Here is a 22,518-nt window from a genome sequence, read left to right on the forward strand (position 1 = left end):
AATTCCCTTCTTTCTAGTTTCCCATGAATCCGAAGGCCTTACACCCCACACTACTACTAGAAAGTTAACCCGCCCCCTCATTCTTTACTGGTCATTCACGATTGGTCCCGCCCCACTTGTTGGTGTGAGGCTGTTGATTGGATAAGAGCGGAGGCCGGTGGGCGGAACGGTTTCTGACAGCCGGCGTGGAGGCGTGGCCACAGCCGCCCAGAAATTCTACCCAAGCTGCCTCAGCACCATGTACCGAGCACTTCGGCTCCTCGCGCGCTCGCGTCGCCTCGTGCGGGCTCCAGCCGCAGCCTTAGCTGCGGCTCCCGGCTTGGGTGGCGCGGCCGTTCCCTCGTTTTGGCCTCCGAACGCGGCTCGAATGGTGAGCGCAGGCCGCCATCCCCCGGCCTCCCCGCAGTGACCTTCAGCCCTCCTGCCTGCCGGCCTGGGCGCCCGCGGCTTGGCGGGAGAGATTCCCCGGGCGTCCGGGCCGCGCCAGACTCTGGGCTCAGCGCCCGTGCCGGCGTGGCGGGCCTCCCGGCCTCGGGACGCCTCTTCCAGCGCAGGGATGGAGCCGCAGCCCGGGAGAGCGCTTGGGGAGGGACGGCGGCTGTCAGAGAGGGTCCTACTGGGCCCGCTCCCGGCGCCTCCTCGGAGCCGTCCATGGCGGGCCGAGGCCGGGGCGTTTTGGGGTAACTTCGCTGCTGCTGGCGCGCAGGCCCCCAGCCCTGGGGCGCTGCCCTCAAGGACAGTGCCGGCGTGGGCGGAGGGTGCTGGGAGAGGGGCAGCTCCCGCACGGTCCTGCCCCATAGCTGGGCCTTGCTGGCCGGACACTGGCCGCCTGTGCATCTAGTGGTTTCTGAACTGTGGTTTGTTTCGCCAAGGGGCACTGCACTGCTTTCAGGCCCTCCAGGTGGGGTAGAAGGTTCTCCGAAGATTTTACTTCCTTTGAAATTGCATGCTCAGTTTGTTAGGCTGACTATGGTTTCCCCCGTAACTTTTGTAAAACTCTTCAATTCCGAATACCGCGGGCATAGTATTCTGAAGCATGTTTGAGCAGATTGGCTAGGAGCTGAATCAGTACTTCTTATTCAGAAAGACAGCTAAGAACTTGAAGATCCAAGTTCAGGTTATGACATGCTTACGTAAGTCATTTTGCTCTTTAGAGTGTCACCTTTAGGAATGCAGGCTTTTAAAAAGCTTTAAATACATATGTATATTGTTAGGAAACGTTTGAGAAATGATAGTTGAAGAGTTACAGTTCTGCACTCTGGTGTAGCATGAGGTTTGCAATCTAAGAGATGTGATTTCAAATCTTACTCTGCTTCTCCTTTGAGACTTTGGGCAAGTTGTCTTTGTGCCTCGGTTTCCGTATGCAAAGTTGAAATACTTACAGCTACTCAGCAAAACTGCACATGTGAAAATACCATGTAGCGAGTGCTCATTAAATAAATGCCCCATCTAGGGTATTTCAAAGGGCCAGTACTTTTTCTGGACTATAAACTTCAAGATAATTTGATTGGGTCACTATACCTACGATATACCACTATACTACAGAATCAGAGATGTTTTGTATTCCTCGAACTCCCTGCTCGAATAATTTTAGGGCATTTTAAAACCTTTACATATTTTTAAATTTATTTATTATTTATTTAGTGTTTTGTAAAGGGAAGCAGACTGGAGAACTTCTGAATCTATCCTGTTGATGCAAATGTCAAAAAATAGCAGCACTACTTTGCTCTTAGAATTGTAATGTTAGCTAAAATCAGATGGAGGTAGTTTTTGTTTTTTCTAGTTCTGGTATTTTTTGCCCTCTAACCATTCTCAGGCCCAAAATCTCTGTTGGTTTTGTTAAAAGTTCTTCCTGTTGCTAATGTTGAGAATTTCACATAACCCTTGATGCCCTAAGGTACCTTTTATTTAAAAGAACACATACAAATTCATTCAATAGAAAGATACTGTTTATTGAGTGCCGTCCACTTATCAGGCCCTGTAAATAAGACAGTCCCTATGGGGATGGGGTTTTACAGACAGTGTTTTATTCTTGTCTTTAGTGGAGATTAAATAAGCAAAGCAGTTAAATAAGCAAATAAATCACACATGAATAATTAGTGTGATCATTGATTATTAAAAATGCATTAAAAAGTGCATTGAGAATGAGAATATTTAACAGGCAGACCAAGTGTGATACTGACTTGGTAGCATGATGGCATATATATAGTGTTTATATATATAAATAATGTTTATACATTTCTTATATAAATGAATATACATATGTAATATATATGAATAATGTTTATATATAAATAATGTTTATAAATTTCAAATAATCATTCTTAGACCGTTTTCAAAAGTTCCCAGTAAAATAAGCATTAAACTAAGTACATTGAATTGGCCAAATCTTGACCAATAATAAGCATACTCTTGAAATGGAAAAGATTACTATTTGTATTTCAAAGTCTTTATGTTTATCACCAGCATAGTATATTAGTTCTACAATCTGTCTTTAACGCCTGAATTAATAAGTTTGTGTGACAAAGAGCTCTCAAGGAAAGACCTGAAAGTGAGGAAGAGAATGAGAATCCAAATAGTATTTTTTTCTCTTTGTGATACTTATTCAGGTTTCTTTCTCTTTAACAGCTGATAAGATGCAATTACTTTTGATCCTGGGTTTCTTTTCAACTTGTAATAGTGTTGTATTCTTGTCTTTAGGCAAGCCAAAATTCCTTCCGGATAGAATATGATACCTTTGGTGAACTAAAGGTGCCAAATGATAAGTATTATGGCGCCCAGACCGTGAGATCTACGATGAACTTTAAGATTGGAGGTGTGACAGAACGCATGCCAGTAAGTGGCATTTGTGGAAATGTTGGCTATTTTGGATGAAGTAGGCTGTATTCATGAGTCACTTTACTTTATAAATATTTTTCAGAGTTAAAATGTAAAGTTATTAGAAAAGATGGCTTCATGAGTAATAAGAGGTTCTCTTTCACTAAAATGTTAAAGAACTTTTTGAAGTTTTAGCATGCTATTATTTTGAGCCATCGCTTTGAATATTTTGGATTTTTTAAAAATTTAAGGCCGGGCACGGTGGCTTATGCCTGTAATCCCAGCACTTTGGGAGGCCGAGGTGGGCAGATCACGAGGTCAAGAGATCGAGACCATCCTGGCCAACATGGTGAAACTCTGTCTGTACTAAAAATACAAAAATTAGCCGGGCACGGTGGCGCGCGCCTGTAGTCCCAATTACTCTGGAGGCTGAGACAGGAGAATTGCTTGAACCTGGGAGGCGGAGGTTGCAGTGAGCTGAGATCGCACCACTGCACTCCAGCCTGGCGACAGAGTGAGTCTCCGTCTCAAAAAAAAAAAAAAATGAATTTAATTTTAAGTTCCGGGATACACATGCAGGATATGCAGTTTTGTTGCATAGGTAAATGTGTGCCATGGTGGTTTGCTGCACCTCTCAACCCATCACCTAGATATTAAAACCCGGCATTAGCTATTTTTTCTGCTGCTCCCCCTCCCCCCATAGGCCTGTGTGTGCTTTGTTCCCCTCCTTGTGTCCATGTGTTCTCATTGTTCAGCTCCCACTTACAAGTGAGAACACGCGGGTTTGGTTTTCTGTTCCTCGTTAGTATGCTGAGGGTCACAGCTTCTAGCTCCATCCATATCTCTGCAAAGGACATGATCTCATTCTTTTTTATGGTTGCATAATATTCCATGGTGGATATATACAACTTTTTCTTTATCCTTTATTGATGGACATTTGGGTTGATTTCATGTCTTTGCTATTGTGAATAGTTATTTTGGATTTTTATTTGGCAGAACTAAATGATTGTCTTTTCATTCTTGCTGGGTATTTACAGATTTTTACTAGGATTCTACAGTTTGTAAATATTTTTATTTCAATACTCATTCTTTTTTCCCCCACTAATTTAAAACTGAGATTTTTTAAAATTACACTTTGTATTTTGGTTTCAGTTTCCTAAAAAGTGTATAGTACACAAACACATCAAAGTATTACTCTTAACCATGTCTGACATATAATAGATAATATATAAGTATTTATTCAATTCCATGTGAATGATTAAATGATGAGAAAACTTTCTACCACATTCAATTAAATTTAAGATGCCATCAATTAGAATATGCACCAATAGGCACCACTAAGAAAGAAAAATGCTACCAGTTAAGGTTGTGACTTACCATTGATTACAAGATGCATCTTGATTTCAGAGATGTTAAAGTGTGAAAAGAATTGAGAAATGCATAACATATTCTACGGGAGCCCAACCGGAGTATGAAAAATAGTCAATGCAGGATAGGCTAGTAAGCCTAGAAGTAGCCAGGCTTCATCCCGTGAGATATTGTTTAACACTTATCTTATAAATATGCTTTTATTTTCAATAATTTTAAGTTATTCCTAAGCCTTCAAGACTGCCTCTTGACAGGTATATAGAACTTTACAACAGGCAGCTGAATCTTTGATGAGAATATCTTTGTCATTGCCATCTACAGCCTTCTTGGTGGTGAGGTAAACATAGTTTGACTACGTGGTTGGGTGAAAAAGGGTAGTGACCAGTCCTAAAATAATCTCATATTATTCAACTCCAGAGACTAAGGAGGAGGTCAGCCCCAGCCAGTGTTGGTGGGAGTGAGCATGGCTGCCGTTTTCACTGATCTGTGTCACCAGCGTGTTTTGTGGTTCTGGTGGGGCATGGTTCCTGCTGCTGCTGCTCCAGAGACAGCACAGCCATTGGGATTGCACACCTGTGAAAGGCAGACACCTGGGGTCTCAATTTTGTCATACTTTCTGAACTTTATTACGTGTAAAACAGTCTGTGTGTACTCTAAACTGAGTAGTATGATTAAACTCAACCCTTTTTACTTGAGGTCCAGAGGAAAACAAAGCTAAAAAGATTATGAACATCTAATGTGATTAAATTAAGAATAAAGTGACCTGTCTTTTCTCTCTAGTGATACATTTTGCCATTTTGTGGTGTTCGTTGAACCTCCTTCTGCTGTGAATGACCCTTTTTTATTTTTATGGTCCATAAACACTGGGGGTCATTCACTCCATTCAGATGGCCAGCGTTGATTGGCATTCACCTTTGCCCTTGGTAGTGGTTCAGCCCACTACCTCAGTGTTTGTTACTGTGAAGATTTAAATTCCCATTTGTTTTCATGTTTAAAGTTTTTAAGTTTCTAATCCTGTGTGCCATCTGTCCTCATTTCGTTTGAGTCAAACATTTCTAATGTTTTAATTTTAGTTACTTAAAATTGAAATTTCAAATTTTCTGGTTTTCCTTTTCTATTTGCCCCTCAGCTTATACTTACTCTGGTCCAGGTTTATGTTTTTAATGTGTCTTATTTCTTACTTTTCTTGGTTTTTTCTACTTTGATTCCAGAGATAACAGGTTCTCTTTTATACATTCATCATTCTCTTCCTTTCTTCCCTTTCTCCCTTCTGCTCTTTCCCCATTCAAACCTGGTGTGGGATCTATACAACAATCTGTATTATTAATTTTGACAAGAACTCACAATTCACTTGTCTTATAAAAACTAGGTTTTCATTTCAGTTTATCCTTTTCAAGCTTGGTGAGGTGATTTGGGATAGACAATGAAAAGATCTGCACTAACGGGGTTTTATATATATCGGAAGCTGTCACCTTTAGGTCTGGAGAATCTTGGGTTTAAAAAAATAATTCTTCTGAGAGAAATGTCCAGGGAGTTACTGAGTATTAAGGCTTTACTAGCTAAGTAGAATAGATTGCTTTTTGGCCTTGGGGTGAAATGATAACCTAGTCAGTCACTGGTAGTCTCATACTGATTGGCAGTTAAATATATCCCTTATTTATTTATTTTTTTAAGAGGGGTAGGAAACAGTTATAATGTAACGTGGGATCCAGTGAGAGAAAATAATGGTTCTTGCTGGTGAAAAGATTGAGTACTAAATTTGTTTTTATTTATAGTATATGAAATAAACACATATAATTTATTGTGTGTATTTGTGCATAAGATTGTATACGTGTGAATATGTGTGTATATGTATATGTATGTGGGAGATGTACACACATATATATATGAAGAGTCAATGTATTTGTTTTTATTTGGTTCCTTAAACAAATAGATCTATGATAATGTTGATTCTTGGTTCATGAATTCCTGTCTATAATCTTTCTCTATAACCTAAACATTTTAGAGCTATAGTGTTACTGTTTTATTGTTATTGTTTTATGTATAGCTTTTGCATCTGCCAAAATAATCAACTTCCATGCTTAAGTAAAATTGCAAATTTGAAATATTTTTCTGATTAATTTTAGACCCCAGTTATTAAAGCTTTTGGCATCTTGAAGCGAGCGGCCGCTGAAGTAAACCAGGATTATGGTCTTGATCCAAAGATTGCTAATGCAATAATGAAGGCAGCAGATGAGGTAGGAGGTGATAAGTGTGTTTACTTAATAACATCAGACCCGTGCGGTACTCTGGATGACGATATGCTCTGGCAGAAGGAAAGGGGAACTGTGAATTCTTGAATTAATGAATTTCAGGGGAGGGTGGTAGCATTATTTTTAGTGATGATATTAATATGGTGCTTAAAACGTTACATTGTGACAAAATTTCTGGATGATTTTATACCTTTTGTTTTTAAGCCTTTTGACTTTCCTTAATTTATATAGTTTTAAGAAAATTTTTTGAAAAGATATCGTTTGAACTTTACTTGATTTTTTATTTTATATATAAATCTTTTTAAAACCAGTTGATTATTTGATAATGCATATTGAGAATGTAATTTTACTAATGTGCTAATAACATTGTCTTAAAGAAGCAATCAGAGGTAACAGAACTGTATATATAGTGTTGTTAGTTACAGCACTATTTATAATAATGAAAACAAATTAGACAATGCGTAACTATAACAGCTACTTATATAAATTATATTTATATGGTAAATTATAGAAAATTACTTTTTTGAAGATTGGCATGAACAAAGCCTAGCCTATGAGAAATAGGGAGGAAAGTTTGCAAAAATATATGTATTTTATGATCCTAATTTTGTTTAGGAAAAAATGAACAGAAAATGTGTGTTTCTCATACACACACACACACACACACACACACACCCCTCATTGCATGAGATAGAGACTGGGGATGCCCACATGCTGATAGTCATAATTACTGAGCAGTAGAACTATAGTGACTGTTTTACTTTTCTCAGTTCTCAAAATTTTCTACACTAATCACGTATTTTTATATAACTAGAAAAAAGTTTTATTTTAAAGTGGACCAGTTGTTCAAGGTAATAGATTTCTCAAGTGCATTCTGATTTTTTAAGCTAAAATCATTCCAGAAGATTGTTAACCACCCATATTTTACAAAGCACACCATCCAAAAACTAACACATAAGCTGGATGTATAAAAATACAACAAAAATAGGGGCAAATCTGGGCAGTGTTTATTTCTACATTTGGTGATTACTGCTCATTGGACATCTGTGCAATGAAGTAGCTATTAGTGAACTCACATTTTCAAGTTACTAGCTCATTATCATGCTGACTCTGGCAATAACATCTGTTGGATATTCCTGCTGAGCACCAGCAACAAATATATCTAGAGACTAAACGTATTTGCCAGCCTTAACAGGTGGCCCTCTATTAGAGGAGGCAGTTGGAGAGAGATAAGAAAGACAGCTTTGATTCCCTTTTCATTTGAAACCAGTGAATTGTCATACCATTCACTGTAGATGATATTTCACTTTTTAAAGTATCTGTGGTTGGAGCAAGTGATGCTTCAGAAGCTTAGATATGTGGGTCAACTGTATTCAAACTCTGTGGCATAATCAGCATTATTATTTCCTTTTTTAAAATACATTTTTAACATTTTTTCTGCAGGTAGCTGAAGGTAAATTAAATGATCATTTTCCTCTCGTGGTATGGCAGACTGGATCAGGAACTCAGACAAATATGAATGTAAATGAAGTCATTAGCAATAGAGCAATTGAAATGTTAGGAGGTGAACTTGGCAGCAAGATACCTGTGCATCCCAATGATCATGTTAATAAAAGCCAGGTCAGTATGTGAGCTTTGCTGTTTTTTGGTTATAAATTGAAAAGCATACCTGAGATTTTTCTTGTAAAACAAGCATTCACTTTTTGACAAGAATTGTTCATTATTTAATGGATAAGGCTTCTTATGGTTCTTATTTCTTTAAGGAATCTTGGCTTTATGTTTCAATCCTTATAAAAACTATTTTTAGGACACCTGAATTTAGTATATGTATTTTTTTATTGTTTAAAACTCTATTTTGAAATAATTTTAGATTTATAAGAGAATTGAAAAGATAGTTCAAATAGTTTCTATATCCCTTCACTCAGCTTCCCTTATTGGTAACATCTTATGTAACCATGGTACATTTATCAAAACTAAGAAATGAACATAGATACAGTACTCTTAGCTAAACAACAGACTTAAAAAAAAAAACAAAACTGAGGCTTTCCTCAGTTTTTCCGCTCATGTTCTTTTTCAGGATCCAATCAATGCTATACATTACATTTAGTCACATGTCCCCTTGGTTTCTTCTAATCTGTGACAGTTTCTTCGTCTTTTGCAATTGTCTCAGTCCTTTGGGGCTGCAGTAATAAAATGCAATAGACTGACTGGCTTATAAACAATAGAAGAAGTTAATTTGTCACAGTTCTGGCAGCTAGAAGTCCAAGGTCAGGCCACTGGCCAATTCATTGGCTTGGTGGGGGCCCACTTTTTGGTTTGTAGATGGCCATCTTTTCTGTGTCCTCACATGGTAGAAGGGACAAGGGAGCTCTCTGGGGTCTCTTCGTAAGGACACTAATTCCGTTCATGAGAGCTTTGCCCTATGAACTAATCACCTTGCAAAGGCCGCATCTCCTAATACTATTACCCTAGGGGTTAGGATTTCACATAGCAGTGACCTTGACACTTTGAAAGCAGTGGTCAGGTATTTTGTAGAATGTCCCTCAATTCTGGTGTGTCTGACATTTTCTCATTAGATTGAGACTTTTGAATTTTTGAGAAAACTATCACAGAAATAAAGGGCCCTTCTCATTGCATCATATCAGGGGTTCATGATAGCAACATGACTTTTACTGGTGATGTTAACCTTAATCACTTGGTTATGCTGGTACTTGCCAGGTTTCTCCATGGTAAAATTATAATTTTTCCTCTTCTATACCCTGTTCATTAGAAATAGGTCACTAAACCCTGCCTGCATTCCAGGCACTGTATTTCAGTTTCTAGAGGGAGGAGTATCAAAAAGTTTTTGGGCTTACATTAAAATCACTGTAGTAATTAATAGCGCTACCTTGAGGCTGGGCAAACATCTTCTTTTTCCTTAAACTTTTTCCTACTATTTTTAGCATTCATCAGGGAATCTTGTCTACAGCAATTACTTCCATGGTGTTTTAATAGTGATTTTCAGTTTTCTTTATTCATTCTACACTTGTTAGTTGAAGTTTTCTGCAAGGAAGATTTGTTCTCTCTGTCCCATTTATTTATTTATTGAGTTATTTGGGTATATCAGTATGGATTGATGGTTATTTATTTTATTCTTCAGGTTATGATCCCATACTTTTGTTTATATTGTTGCTTAAATTCTTTCAGCTCTGGGGACCCAATTCATTTGGCTCTTGTGCCCTTTTAGGCATGCCACCATCCTTTTACTTTTCTGAAGTGTGTTCCGACTTCCTGGTACTTTAAGATGCTCCAAGCTCATTGTCTTATATTGTTTCTGCCCCAGCCCTAGAGACAGCCATTTTTCAAGGAACTGTTGGAGAATTCTTATTGGAAAATGATATTTAGAAACTGAGATCTGGGTGCTAAGTATAATTTAATATATTTTTAAGTAGTAAGGAAGAAGTTTTTTTAATACACGTTCATTGTATAAGGGATTTTCCCAGTCTAATTCTTGCCTTTATGAATTTATGTTCTGTATATACTGAAGTCTGAAGTCTGCCTCAGAAAGGTAGAGTTATAGATGAAATGTGATTGGCTACATGTTGATAATTATGTAAGCTATTTGAATTCAGGTGACAGGTACATAAGTGTTTATTATACCATTCATCCTACTTCTTTCGTAAGTACTTTATATTTTGCATAGTAAACGTCAAAATATATAAATAATGTATCTTTTTAAATGACAGTATACTTTTATATATCTGTGTGTGTGCGTGTGTGTGTGTGTGTGTGTGTGTGTGTGTGTGTTTAGAGATTGTGCTTCACTCTGTCACCCAGGCTGGAGTGCAGTAGAGTGAGCATAGCTCACTGCAGCCTGGAAATGCTGAACTCCAGGGATCCTCATGCCTTAGCTTCCTGAGCAACTGGGACCATAGGCATGCACCGCCATGCCTGGCTAACTTTAAAAATTTTTTTAGAGACAGGGTATTGCTCTGTGTTGCCCAGGCTGGTCTTAAACTCCTGGCCTCAATTGATCCTCCTGCCTCAGCCTCCGAAAGTGCTGAGGTTATAGGCATGAGCCACTGCACCCAGCTTGATATTATGTTTTAAAAGTACAGGGTCAACAGTTGAGGAAAGAGCACTGAGTGTATACTACCTGGTTAGGTCTCAGGTTTGCCAGTTGCTAAATATTTTGGCATTTATACAGTCTCTTTGAGGGCTTGGCTTTCCTATTTTTAAAGTGGTAATCTACCTCACAGAATTTTTCTAAACTTAATAAAGAGCTGTTTATGAAAGACTGTATGCACTGTATAATTGTAAGATATTCAATTATAAGATTTTATAAGAATATATAATTCAATAATTGATGTAATTTGATATAATTATAAGATATTCAACTACATTGAAGATACTACTGCTGTCTTCAAGTGTAGTTGTTAACTATACTTCTCTGTATTTTGCTGTCATTTATTAGCAGGCAGATATAATACATATTCTATATAATACATAATACATTCAGTATACTTAATGTGTATAATACAATTCTGAGTATGTGTTAGAAACCAGGATGCTGCTTATTTGATTCTATAATAACTCACCTATGACATGCCACACATACATGTAACTGAGCTGGGTTTTGAGTAGTTAGTTGGAGAGTTTTTTAATTGAGAAGTTTAATTCAGAAGTTTGTTTTTGTTGCCTCTGATTTAACATTTTATATTTCTTTTGAAAAATTTCCAACAGAGCTCAAATGATACTTTTCCCACAGCAATGCACATTGCTGCTGCAATAGAAGTTCATGAAGTACTGTTACCAGGACTACAGAAGTTACATGATGCTCTTGATGCAAAATCCAAAGAGTTTGCACAGATCATCAAGATTGGACGTACTCATACTCAGGATGCTGTTCCACTTACTCTTGGGCAGGTATAGGAGTTTGACTAATTTGATTCAATTTAGAGCTTGGTACAAATGGCCAATGTGTCATCCTTGAAATCTGACTAGCTTAAAAGGCCAAATTTGTAACTGGAAACTTCAGTGGCAGGGGTTGTTCTGTTCAACCAATCAGTAATTTTTGTTGACATCCACTTAGAAGAAAAGCAGAGTGTACTGGCTATAAGTCAGATTCAGTCAGACTGCTCGGGTTCAAATCTTAGCTTTGCCGTGTACAAGCTGTGGGACCATAGGAAAATCATTTAGCCTTTCTGTGCCTCAGTTTTCTGAGCTACAAAATGAGGAAAATAATTTCCCTTTCATAAGATAGTTGTGAAGCTCTAATAAGCTGATTTATGTAGAGTGCTTAGAAGCATGCCTGGCACACAGTAAGTACCCATTCATGTTAGCTACCATCATCACCACCGTCATCACTGTCATCTCCATCAGTATCATCATGGTTTTTCTTTTGTCTTTCTTACCTAAATTAGTAGGTTATTTAAAATTTAATCTCAAAGTGATTAAATAAGGTAGATCTTTTTAAGATGGATCTGGCCACATGTGAAGGAGATACTACTCTCTTCTCCAAGATATTAGAAAGTATTTTCATGTTTCTTTTTCAATGCCTTAAGGAATATCTAATAGTATACATTGTGAAGGAAATGTAAGGAAATACAGGGAATGACTTTTGTCTTAGTAAACTCACACTCCAACTGGGGTAGCTTAATTTCCTTATGGAAGGAATGAGGAAAACTTGAAATGAGTAATTGAAAAACAAATGATGGGACTAAATTGAACTCACTGGATTGAGTTGCTTCTTAAGGCTGTGTCTCATTTCTCTTTGCATCATTAGTACTTAGGACCATGCATAATTTCTAAGGAGGAACAGTATGTGTGTTTTGAAACTTTTGAATATTCCTCAAGTTTCTAGTTTTAACCTTTTTTTGGTGTTGAAAACTACAATACTAAATACCGTTTGGGCCATGACTCAGCCTCCTGTGTAAAATCATCATTCTTCCTTTTAGACAGAAAATTATATTTTTCGGTTTGACTTTATCAGAAGCATTTATACTTGCTTTTATTGGGATTGTCTTTTGAGTTCGTGCATTGTTCCCTGTCAAAGTGTATTTTATAAGTGAATCTATCTAGTGTGTTTGTGTGTGCGTGTATACATACAGTCATGTGTTGCTTAACAATGGGGATATGTTCTGAAAAATGCATCCTTAGGCAATTTCATAGTTGTGTGAACATCACAGAGTATACTCACACAAACCTAGATGGTATAGCCTTCTATACACCTAGGCTATATGGCATAGCCTTTTCCTCCTAGGCTACAAATCTGTGCAGCATGTTACTGCATTGGATACAATAGGCAATTTTAACACAATGGTAAGTATTTGTGTATCTAAACATATCTAAATGTAGAAAAGGTACAGTAAAAATACGGTTTTATAATCTTAGGGTCCCACTGTTTATGTGATCTTTCGTTGGCTGAAACATCATTATGTGGTGCATGACTGTATATGAGTGATGTTATATCAGATGCATCAAGTCTACCTATAATGAGTTATATCTTTTGAAATGTTTTCTTTAGGACAGTATGGCATCCTGTCACTTATGGTTTTTTAGTGTTTTCAGGCAGGAAAAAAGGATAGATTTAGTGTAACCATGTATCTTGGCTTGTCCAGTTAACTCCCAGTTTATGCCTTTCGTTTCTGCATGACTATTAATAGAGGCCTTTCTGTGTTCAAAACATAAATTCTGTGGTTGCTTTAATTAAGGCATGTCAAAATTTGGAACCAGTGTTGACACTGGCACATTGATGCTATGATCTGACTCTACTGTTACCTCCTATTCTTTTTGGAAGGTCCTTCAATGCAAACTGTTACCTTCCTGTGCTATTCAGTGAGTCATTAGCTTCCCAAGTCTCTGTAGAGTGTCTTCATATTTCCTGTAAGGTTTATACACTGAAATTGTATGGAGAATATTTCTATGTTTGCATTTTTTTGGGGGAGATGAGTTACTATTTTTTCTTACATCAAAGTTGTCTGAGACATCCCAAAAAATAAGAAATCACTTCAGTTTCTTTAGTAGACTGCAAGCAAACCAATAATTTAGTCTAGTAAAGTTGTTCTTTTTAAAGTGTATTTCCTGTACTGTTTTTCTTTGCTTCCTATTAAAAGACTAGATTATAATAAATAGGCTGCATGTTATCAGTGGCATTGTTGTACCTTATGGTTCTATAAACCCTCATCCTTCCCTATACTTTGCTCATCATAAGATTTGAAGTAGTATAAATAAAACTTGATTAGCTTGTAATTTAGTATTCTGAAAGGTATTTTTAAAAATTTCTATTTAATGCAGTTAGAGTAACTTGTAAGCTATTAGGAATTACTTATTCTTACCTTAATTTTCTTTTCTTTTCAGGAATTTAGTGGTTATGTTCAACAAGTAAAATATGCAATGACAAGAATAAAAGCTGCCATGCCAAGAATCTATGAGCTTGCAGCTGGAGGCACTGCTGTTGGTACAGGTTTAAATACTAGAATTGGCTTTGCAGAAAAGGTTGCTGCAAAAGTGGCTGCACTTACAGGTTAGTGATCACGTGAATTATTTCTCATTTTCATTTCTCATTATACATGGTCTGTACATTTTCTGAGTGTTCCTGTCTTGAATTCTTGTGAATTTAAAGTTAGAAATGATATTTTTCCATCAAATATGTGTTTTAAGTATGTTTCTGAAGTTATAATGTTAATTATTTGCCTTTTAAATATGTTCCATATAGGAGTTTATACAGCATGCCATTAAAATCTACCAGTGTTAGCTTTGTTTACTAGTTAGTTTTCAATTATTTTCCCTTTAAAGTTTTGAATAGCAGTTTTCAAAATAGGCAGAAAAAACCGAGTGTTGAGTAAGTTATTTGAATAGTAAATATGTTGTAGACAGACTTAATTTCTTTTTTTTCCTATTATGTCATGCTGTGATAATTCTTTGAATTATTGACCTTTTTGAACCATGTCTTTCCTTTAGTAGAGAGAGTACGATACTTTAGATAATGATAACTATTATTAGGGCCAAGTTGTCATCTTCAGAAAACTCTTATTAAGATGTAGATGTTACCAGACGGTTAGGGTAGAGATAATTATACACCGCACATGATAGCTTACCAGCCGATTTGTCTTTAAACCATATTTTAATAGAAAAGAACTCTACTTTTAGGGTTTGGCAAATGTAGATTTATAAAATTTTTAACATGGGGGTTAACTGAGAACATCTAACTCATTTTAGCACCCTGTTTTTATAGGGGATCTTGTGGGCTCCTGGCTAGGGGAGAGGATGAAGCACAGTAAAGTGGACAAAGAAACTTTAAAAAATTGTATTAGGGGCCGGACATGGTGGCTCACACCTGTAATCCTAGCACTTTGGGAGGCCAAGGTGGGCAGATCACTTGAGGTCAGGAGTTCGAGACCAGCCTGGTCAACATGGCGAAACCCTGTCTCTAGTAAAAATTTAAAAAAATTAGCCGGGCATGGTGGCGGGCGCCTGTAACCCCAGCTACTTGGGAGGCTGAGGCAAGAGAATCGCTTGAACCCTGGAGGAGGAGGTTGCAATGAGCCAAGATCGTACCACTGCCCTCCAGCCTGGCTAGCAGAGCAAGACTCTGTCTCAAAAAAAAAAAAAAAAGAAAAAAGGTATTAGGAAAGGAGTGTGGTATAAACTAGAATGAATTCCCATATACTTTTTACTCAAGCATAGTCAGGCATCATATACGTGTGTTTGCAGTAGGATTGTGTTTTTTCTTTCAGTATATTTATCGTACTTGTTATTTCCTCTTTTAAATGTAGTGCCTGGCTAAGCACAGTGGAATTACACTCCTGTAATTCCAGCACTTCAGGAGACCAAGGTGGGTGGATCGCTAGAGCCTAGGAGTTTGAGACCAGCCTGGGCAACATGGCGAAACCCCATCTCTACTAAAAATTAAAGAATTAGCTGGGCGTGGTGGTGTGCACCTGTAGTCTTAGCTACTCTGGAGGCTGAGGTGGGAGGATTGCCTGAGCCATGGAGGTTGAGGCTACAGTGAGCTGTGATTGAGCCACACTGCACTCCAGCCTGGGCAGCAAAGTGAGACCCTGTCTGAAAAAACTTAAAAAATGTAATACCAGATTCTTTCTACTCCTTTAGGACTTCTTTTAAAAATGTAGACAAAATTTGAGTCTTAAGTAAACATTTTTTTCTGAAGTAAAATTTTTATTTTTTCATATATTGGAACTTTCTGTTTCACTTGCTAATGGTAGAAAAATGTTTAATTTAGCTTGTTCACCCATCTGGGATATTTTTCTTTTCTTTAGGCTTGCCTTTTGTCACTGCTCCAAATAAATTTGAAGCTCTGGCTGCTCATGACGCTCTGGTTGAGCTCAGTGGAGCCATGAACACTACTGCCTGCAGTCTGATGAAGATAGCAAATGATATTCGATTTTTGGGTTCTGGTCCTCGGTCAGGTCTGGGAGAACTGATCTTGCCTGAAAATGAACCAGGAAGCAGTATCATGCCAGGTAATCACATAGCTAGTAAATATTGGAGCTAAAACTTGACTAGGTCCTAGGCATTCTTAGCTATGGACCATGTCTCTCTTTGTTTAAAGTTATCCCAAAGCTGGATGCGCAAGGCGCACTGTTCCAGCATGTCTGTGGTCCTCTGGTCAGGACTGCTGGGCACGTCACCTGACAAGATAGGAAAAAAGAATCTGACTTAGCAGCAAGTATTTTGAATCCCACATTAGAAAATGTAGAACAGGCTGTTAAAGTGATCAGCATGGGTTGAATAAAAAGAAGTCATAGCAAACTTCACTTATTTCATTTTTTGTATTGCGTTATATGCCTGTTAGATATAGCAAGTGACACAACAGCATATGTCTGGATTTCAGCAAGTCATTCGATAGATTCGCATGATAGTCATTGATTCCAGTGGAGAAGCGTGGGCAGCGCTGGCAGATGAATGTAGCTGGGTGAACAGTGACATTTCAGAAGTGACTAATGAAGTGACTTCAGTCTAGAAGAATATATTGGTAACGAGCTGAAGGGCTGTGCCCTTCAACACTTTACTGGTGACTGAGGGTGAAGGAAGAGAATACATGCTAATCATATTAACAGTTAACAAAGTTGAGATAGCAATACTATGGATGACAGAACTGAGATCCATAAAGACCATTGTAGCTTGGGCTAAAACTGACAATGTAACTTTTAATAGTGAAAAAGAAAGGCCTGACTCTAGATTTTTATGAAAATTATGGATGTGTAGAATAAGAAGAGATGAAATTTTGTTTTAAAGTACTTCATGTTGAAGAATGACATAAGGGTTTAGTTGATTGCAAATCCAGGGTGATTGCCAAAAGAAAGAGAAATGGGGAGTCACAGATAAAGGAAATAATCCACCCAATAATCTTTCCAGTGTGTTACTTGTACTGGTCAGAGGAATCTGGGTTGTTTGATTCAAACTTGGAGCTTGTCCGAGGAGTATGAGCAGGGTAGTGGCGCTCCAGAGACGCACGTGATAAACAGGAAAATTGTAGCTTAGCATCAGCTTCCCCAGGAAGCCTCCCATGTGTTAGTGAAGGGTCGCTTTTATAAGTGTTCTGATAGCAGCATGCACTTCTCTGTGTTTACCCCTTATAATTGCCGGCTCTTTCTCCCTAGCCTCCAAGTTCTGCGAGGGCAGGGCCTGCATCTTTCTTATTCAGTGTTGTATATTAAGTGCCTGGCTCCATAAATATGTATAGAATGAATGAAAATCATGAAGGCGGAGAACTATATTTAATGTGTAGTTGTGGCTACTCGTTAGCCTTTGAATGATTCATTTTGTGGCTACCCATCCCACCTTCCTTGGTTGGTTTGTTTCATTAAATTACACTGATGGTTGGGCCTTGCTTTATTGTATATCTTACTCTATTTAGTGAAATTAGATTTCTTTATTCTCCTGATTATTTGCATAAATTCTAGTCTTTACTCTGTCACTGGTGGTTTTCTTGAAGGCAAGGTGAACCCTACTCAGTGTGAAGCAATGACCATGGTTGCAGCCCAAGTCATGGGGAACCATGTTGCTGTTACTGTCGGAGGCAGCAATGGACATTTTGAGTTGAATGTTTTCAAGCCAATGATGGTAAGCTTTAAATCTGATTTTTAATGTTTTTTGACCAAAGGCTTATTATCTTGGTTTTGTATTTCATAAAGACTTCTAGTGATTCCACATTGGGTAGTTGGGTGACATAAGTAGCAGTTGGAAGTCAAGCATTTATTAAGTTACCAGAATAATCCTAGATAATAGAAATTAGTTGACTTTTAACCTAAGCAATTTGATGTTTTTTTAATAGCCCCAGTTTAAGAAAAATAAAACGCCTCCCTACAAGCCTGTCTCCTTCTCATGCTGCTGCTTGCTTCTTCAAATTCAGTCTTCTTGAAAGGATAACACATACTCACTTTCATTTATGCTGTAGTCACCACAGCCCAGCATGGCCCCCTCCACGCTTGAATTATTCTCCCATTCATTGGTGACTACCTCAGTCCTGCTGGCATTGCACAGTTAGTTCTTCCCTTACTAATAGTTGATGTTGACTGTCCCTCCTTGAAACATTCTTCATCCCTGCTTTCTTGAACATTTTTTCACCAGTTCTCCTTCTGCCCCCTGTCAGACTTTCTTTCATAGTTTGGCTTTACCTTTCCACATACTTGAAAACATTGTGTCCACCCAAACTGTTCTTTTTCTTTCATCTTTACAAAGATCATTAGATGGATCGCGTCATTTCTCATCAGTTTCCTCAGCTTCAGATAGTGGAGCTGTTGCCATAATTTAGAGTCCTTCATTTGGACAAAGTGTTATAGCTAAAGTAGAGTAGGGGCTTACTTTCTCTTGGAATCTGTTGTAAATTCTAATTTTAATTTTATAAGAATATGCAAATGACAAATTTGGAGTATATTTAATATATTCACTAAATATTTATTGAGTACCATTTTCTATCAGGCACTGTACTGGATGCATAATAGAGATAGAGCAATGAAAAGACAGATTTCTTGCTCTCATGGAATGTATATTCTAGTGGTAAATAAAAACACAGGCCAGAGCAGAACTCAGACTGTTAAAATTTTGCTCTCAGGTCAGATTCCAAACAGTTAACACGAGATACCCAGCATTTATAGGTGCATAACAATAAGTGCCTTGTTAATCTTTTTAAAATTTTATTTTTAATGTAAAATAAAGATAATCAATATTTGCCGTATTACAAGGTCATTAGTAGCAAATTAAAACTTAGATTGTATGTCTTAGAGTCCATTGTTGGAAGTCTAGTTTTCAGACTGGAGTTTTAGACCAGAGGATATTAGGATGTGGATATATCTTAATAAATATTGGAAATGTTGCCAAAAAAAAAAAAAAAGCCAAAACAAACTAATTGATTTTATACTGTTTTTTAATATTATATGAAAAGTTATTTTACAGTGACTGGAGTATTTATTAAAGCATAGAAAACCTAGAAATTTGGTGATCATTAGATTTTGCCCTGACTTTACTAATTGCCTCACACTCACGCTGAACTTTCGAACCTCTGCATCTTTGCTCCTCTTCCTTCTGCGTGGAAGATTCTTTTTCCTTCTCTGGCCAAGTCCTCTCCATAAAATAGGATTTCACCAGTTCCGACAACTGGAGTTAATTTCTCTTTCTCTATGGTCTCTAACACTTCAGACCTCTGTTTTAAATACTTGCTATGGGCTATTTTGTGTTTTAGTCATTTGTATTTATGTCTTTTTCACCTTTTTTAGATTTCTGTGCCTTCAAATGTTCATGCTTTCTTTCACGTTTGTTTCCTTGGTTATAGTGCCTTAAAATTTGTAGAAGATCTATATGTTTATTGAATTGTATATTTACTGTCAACCAGAAAATAATATGTTATTGGACAAAAAACATGTTGCCTTAGTAATGTCTCTCTCTCTCTCTCTCTCTCTCACTCACTCAAAGATTAAAAATGTGTTACACTCAGCCAGGCTGCTGGGGGATGCTTCAGTTTCCTTTACAGAAAACTGCGTGGTGGGAATCCAGGCCAATACAGAAAGGATCAACAAGCTGATGAATGAGTCTCTAATGTTGGTGACAGCTCTCAATCCTCATATAGGTAAGTGTTTAAGGAATAATAATATCATTTTGAATGCAAAATTAAAAAGGTAAAGCATTTTTAAGAGACAAGTGGATCAGTGTTTGAGAACAGCAAATTTCTTTTGAATATGGTTTTAGTAAAATCTCAAAATATTTGAAATTGTGTGGAAAGGTACTATATAACTTGTATGGTGTCATAGTTCTTTCAAAACTTGATCTATTATGCCTCATTTTATTTGAAATGTATTGAGAAGTAGTAGTTCAAACTTATTTTAATTTTAATGGAATTCAGACGCCAAATATTCTATGCAGACCATTGGGGAAGGTTATTTGTAAGACCTTCAGTGGGTAATGTCACTAGGTGGCACTGCTGATTAGCAACATTGAATGAACTCATTTTTCTACCTTCCGTAGATCTCTACAATGCTTTAATTTTGTTGTTTTATTCAATTCAGAAATGGAAAGTTACAATTAAAAGAAAAAGTTTATGTATATTCATTGCTTATAGTGAAAGGGGGGAAGGAAAATGCAAATATTTTGTCTAAAACCATGCTATTGTATTATAAGTCTTTTTCGGAACTGTAAATATTTAATTATGTAGAATCAAACATACAGATTTGGGTAGTAGACTGACCATAGAGATCCCCATTAAATAAACTGTTTACACTTTTGTAGATTTTGAGGCATTATGTTGCATTATATTATGATGTGTTAAAAGCCTTTTACCCATTCTTCCTTTCTGCTAAGCAGAGGTTAATATATTTTCTGCCTTTCTATTATAGAACAAGTTATGATTCACTTATTTGGCATAATATGGCTACTGCTTCTTCTATAATCTTGAACTTTCAAGGCAAATTTTATATTCCTGGTTTCACATCAAGCTATAATTTCAGTTTTTTAAAATTAGAGTTCATTTGACTCTTTTAGGTAGCTCTGAGCCCAGTATGATATCAGTTTTTTGGTATGGCATTGAGATTGGTAATAATGTTTGATCCATTTAAAATTATGGTACATCAACTACATCTGGAAAAACACAAAGGGGAACCCAGAGGCTTGTGTGAGCAGTTTTCATCAGATCTTTACTTCAGAATGTGTTACCAAAACTTTTAAATTAGAGGTGTCTCCTAAAGTTGAATGATTGGTAAATCTTTATTGGAATCAACTTATTGTGACATAAAAAGAATTGTTAGAGGCCATATGAGAATGAGATGGGTCAACACCACCTCACTAGTTGACTTGGTGTGAGCCTTACAACCCTCTGAATCATGGGTTCTCTATATTCTCATTATGTACCAGGCTGGTTGCCAATAGTGTCTTGTTGGACTTGACAGCTGAAATGCTTAGACTTTAAAGCCATTATTAAAAATAAAAGTACTGGATATATATTGATCTCAAGAGTTTAACATGCAAATTCTTTCTCAAAGCATTTCTGCTTTAAGAAAGATGCCCTTTTCAGTAAATGGCATCAATAAATGCCCTTTCAGATCAATAAATGCCCTTTTCAACATATTTAGCATTCACAAATTCAGTTAAGTAATAACAGTAACTATGCCCATGCTTTCTTTTATAGCTGATTAATAATTGCATATTGACACATGCCATCTTGTTGATTATGTATACTGCCTCAGCAAGCTTCTTCCTTTTGGTCGTATTTCTCTGATCTTGTTTTTTTTCTCCCACATTGGTTTCATTTTCATTCCTGCTTTTTCTTCTTGACTTTATATATATATATATATGTTAAGACAAGACAGCTTGCAGAACTGCCCTGCCCCCACTTTTATTAATTTGAAAAGCAAATAACTCTGAAGTAAACAGTATGCCTGTGATCTTTTGTGCAGTCTGTATTTCTGCCCAGACTCCCTATTTATGTCCCTGTAACGTCTGGGAGGAGGCCAGGGTATAGAAGCCATTGCAGTGGAGAGCCACATAGAGAAGAGCCATTGGAAGCAGCTCTGGAGGCACCTCTCCCCAGGCCCTGCCTGCCCCTGCCTCACTGCGAGGACTTCTCCCCTCTCAGAGCCACTCACCACAGTTGCCAGACGTGCAGTGCTTTATTTTCTGCTGGATTGGAGCATTTAGCTTGTTAATGTTTCTTTAGAAAGATAATTGTTTCTAGTTAAACATGTTGTTTGAAAAATATACCCAGATATATATTTTTATGTTGTGGTGCTATAATTTCTACTTTTTTCCCCTTCAAAATATCTAAGTTAGTGGAAAATTTCAACTTAGGAACAAATCTGTTGGAGAAAGTGAGGTATGTTTAAGTGTTTATTTCTTAAGGAAAGTAAATGTTCTATGTAAAAAATGATTATTGAGATAATCACTGTTAACTAATTTAAAAACAAAAAATGTCATTTAAGAGGCCCATATAGCATCAATATCAAGTAAACAATTATGTCACCTTTTGCTTTAGGAAACCAAATATCACTACTAACCCATATGTCGTCTTTTTATTTTTTCTTCAGGGTATGACAAGGCAGCAAAGATTGCTAAGACAGCACACAAAAATGGATCAACCTTAAAGGAAACTGCTATCGAACTTGGCTATCTCACAGCAGAGCAGTTTGACGAATGGGTAAAACCTAAGGACATGCTGGGTCCAAAGTGATTTACATAAATTTATAATGAAAATAAACATGTATAAAATTTAAAAAAACAGACTCCCATTTCTTAAAAATGGATAAGTTTGAAAGGAAACTGCTATTGAACTTAAGCATCTCTAGCAGAGCAATTTGATCAGTATATAAAACCCTAGGATGTGCTAGGTCTAAGGTGGATTAAACAAGTATAAAATAAAATACATTTATAAAATAAAAAGGAAAACAGACTTAAATTTTCTGCTATGTTAATTGACTTGTATTATAGTTGAATCTATGATATTTGTGCGTGTTGTCTTTGTGACTTCATAAGTTACCAATTTCTAAAGGGTTTTAATTTTGGAGGTTATTGGTGGTTTAAAAAATTGCCCGATTGTATCTTATTATCTCATTCCCAAACTATGTCCTTAGCCATCTTTTATTTTCCTTTGATT

The 22,518-nt window shown here is 37.0% G+C and overlaps 1 protein-coding gene across 1 annotated transcript; it reads left to right on the plus strand.

Annotated features, from left to right (window-relative positions):
* The first annotated feature begins 174 nt into the window (after positions 1-174).
* On the plus strand, positions 175-22,320 carry FH (fumarate hydratase). The gene is made up of 10 exons (XM_004028661.4): positions 175-370; positions 2,701-2,835; positions 6,312-6,422; positions 7,881-8,057; positions 11,160-11,342; positions 13,776-13,941; positions 15,698-15,901; positions 17,377-17,504; positions 19,353-19,506; positions 21,953-22,320. The coding sequence occupies exons 1-10, from the start codon at positions 239-241 to the stop codon at positions 22,093-22,095; spliced, it is 1,533 nt and encodes a 510-aa protein (XP_004028710.1). The 5' UTR covers positions 175-238; the 3' UTR covers positions 22,096-22,320.
* Positions 22,321-22,518: the final 198 nt, after the last annotated feature.

The sequence above is a fragment of the Gorilla gorilla genome, chromosome 1, assembly GCF_029281585.2.
Source record: "Gorilla gorilla gorilla isolate KB3781 chromosome 1, NHGRI_mGorGor1-v2.1_pri, whole genome shotgun sequence".
In the NCBI taxonomy this organism is placed as follows: Eukaryota; Metazoa; Chordata; class Mammalia; order Primates; family Hominidae; genus Gorilla; species Gorilla gorilla.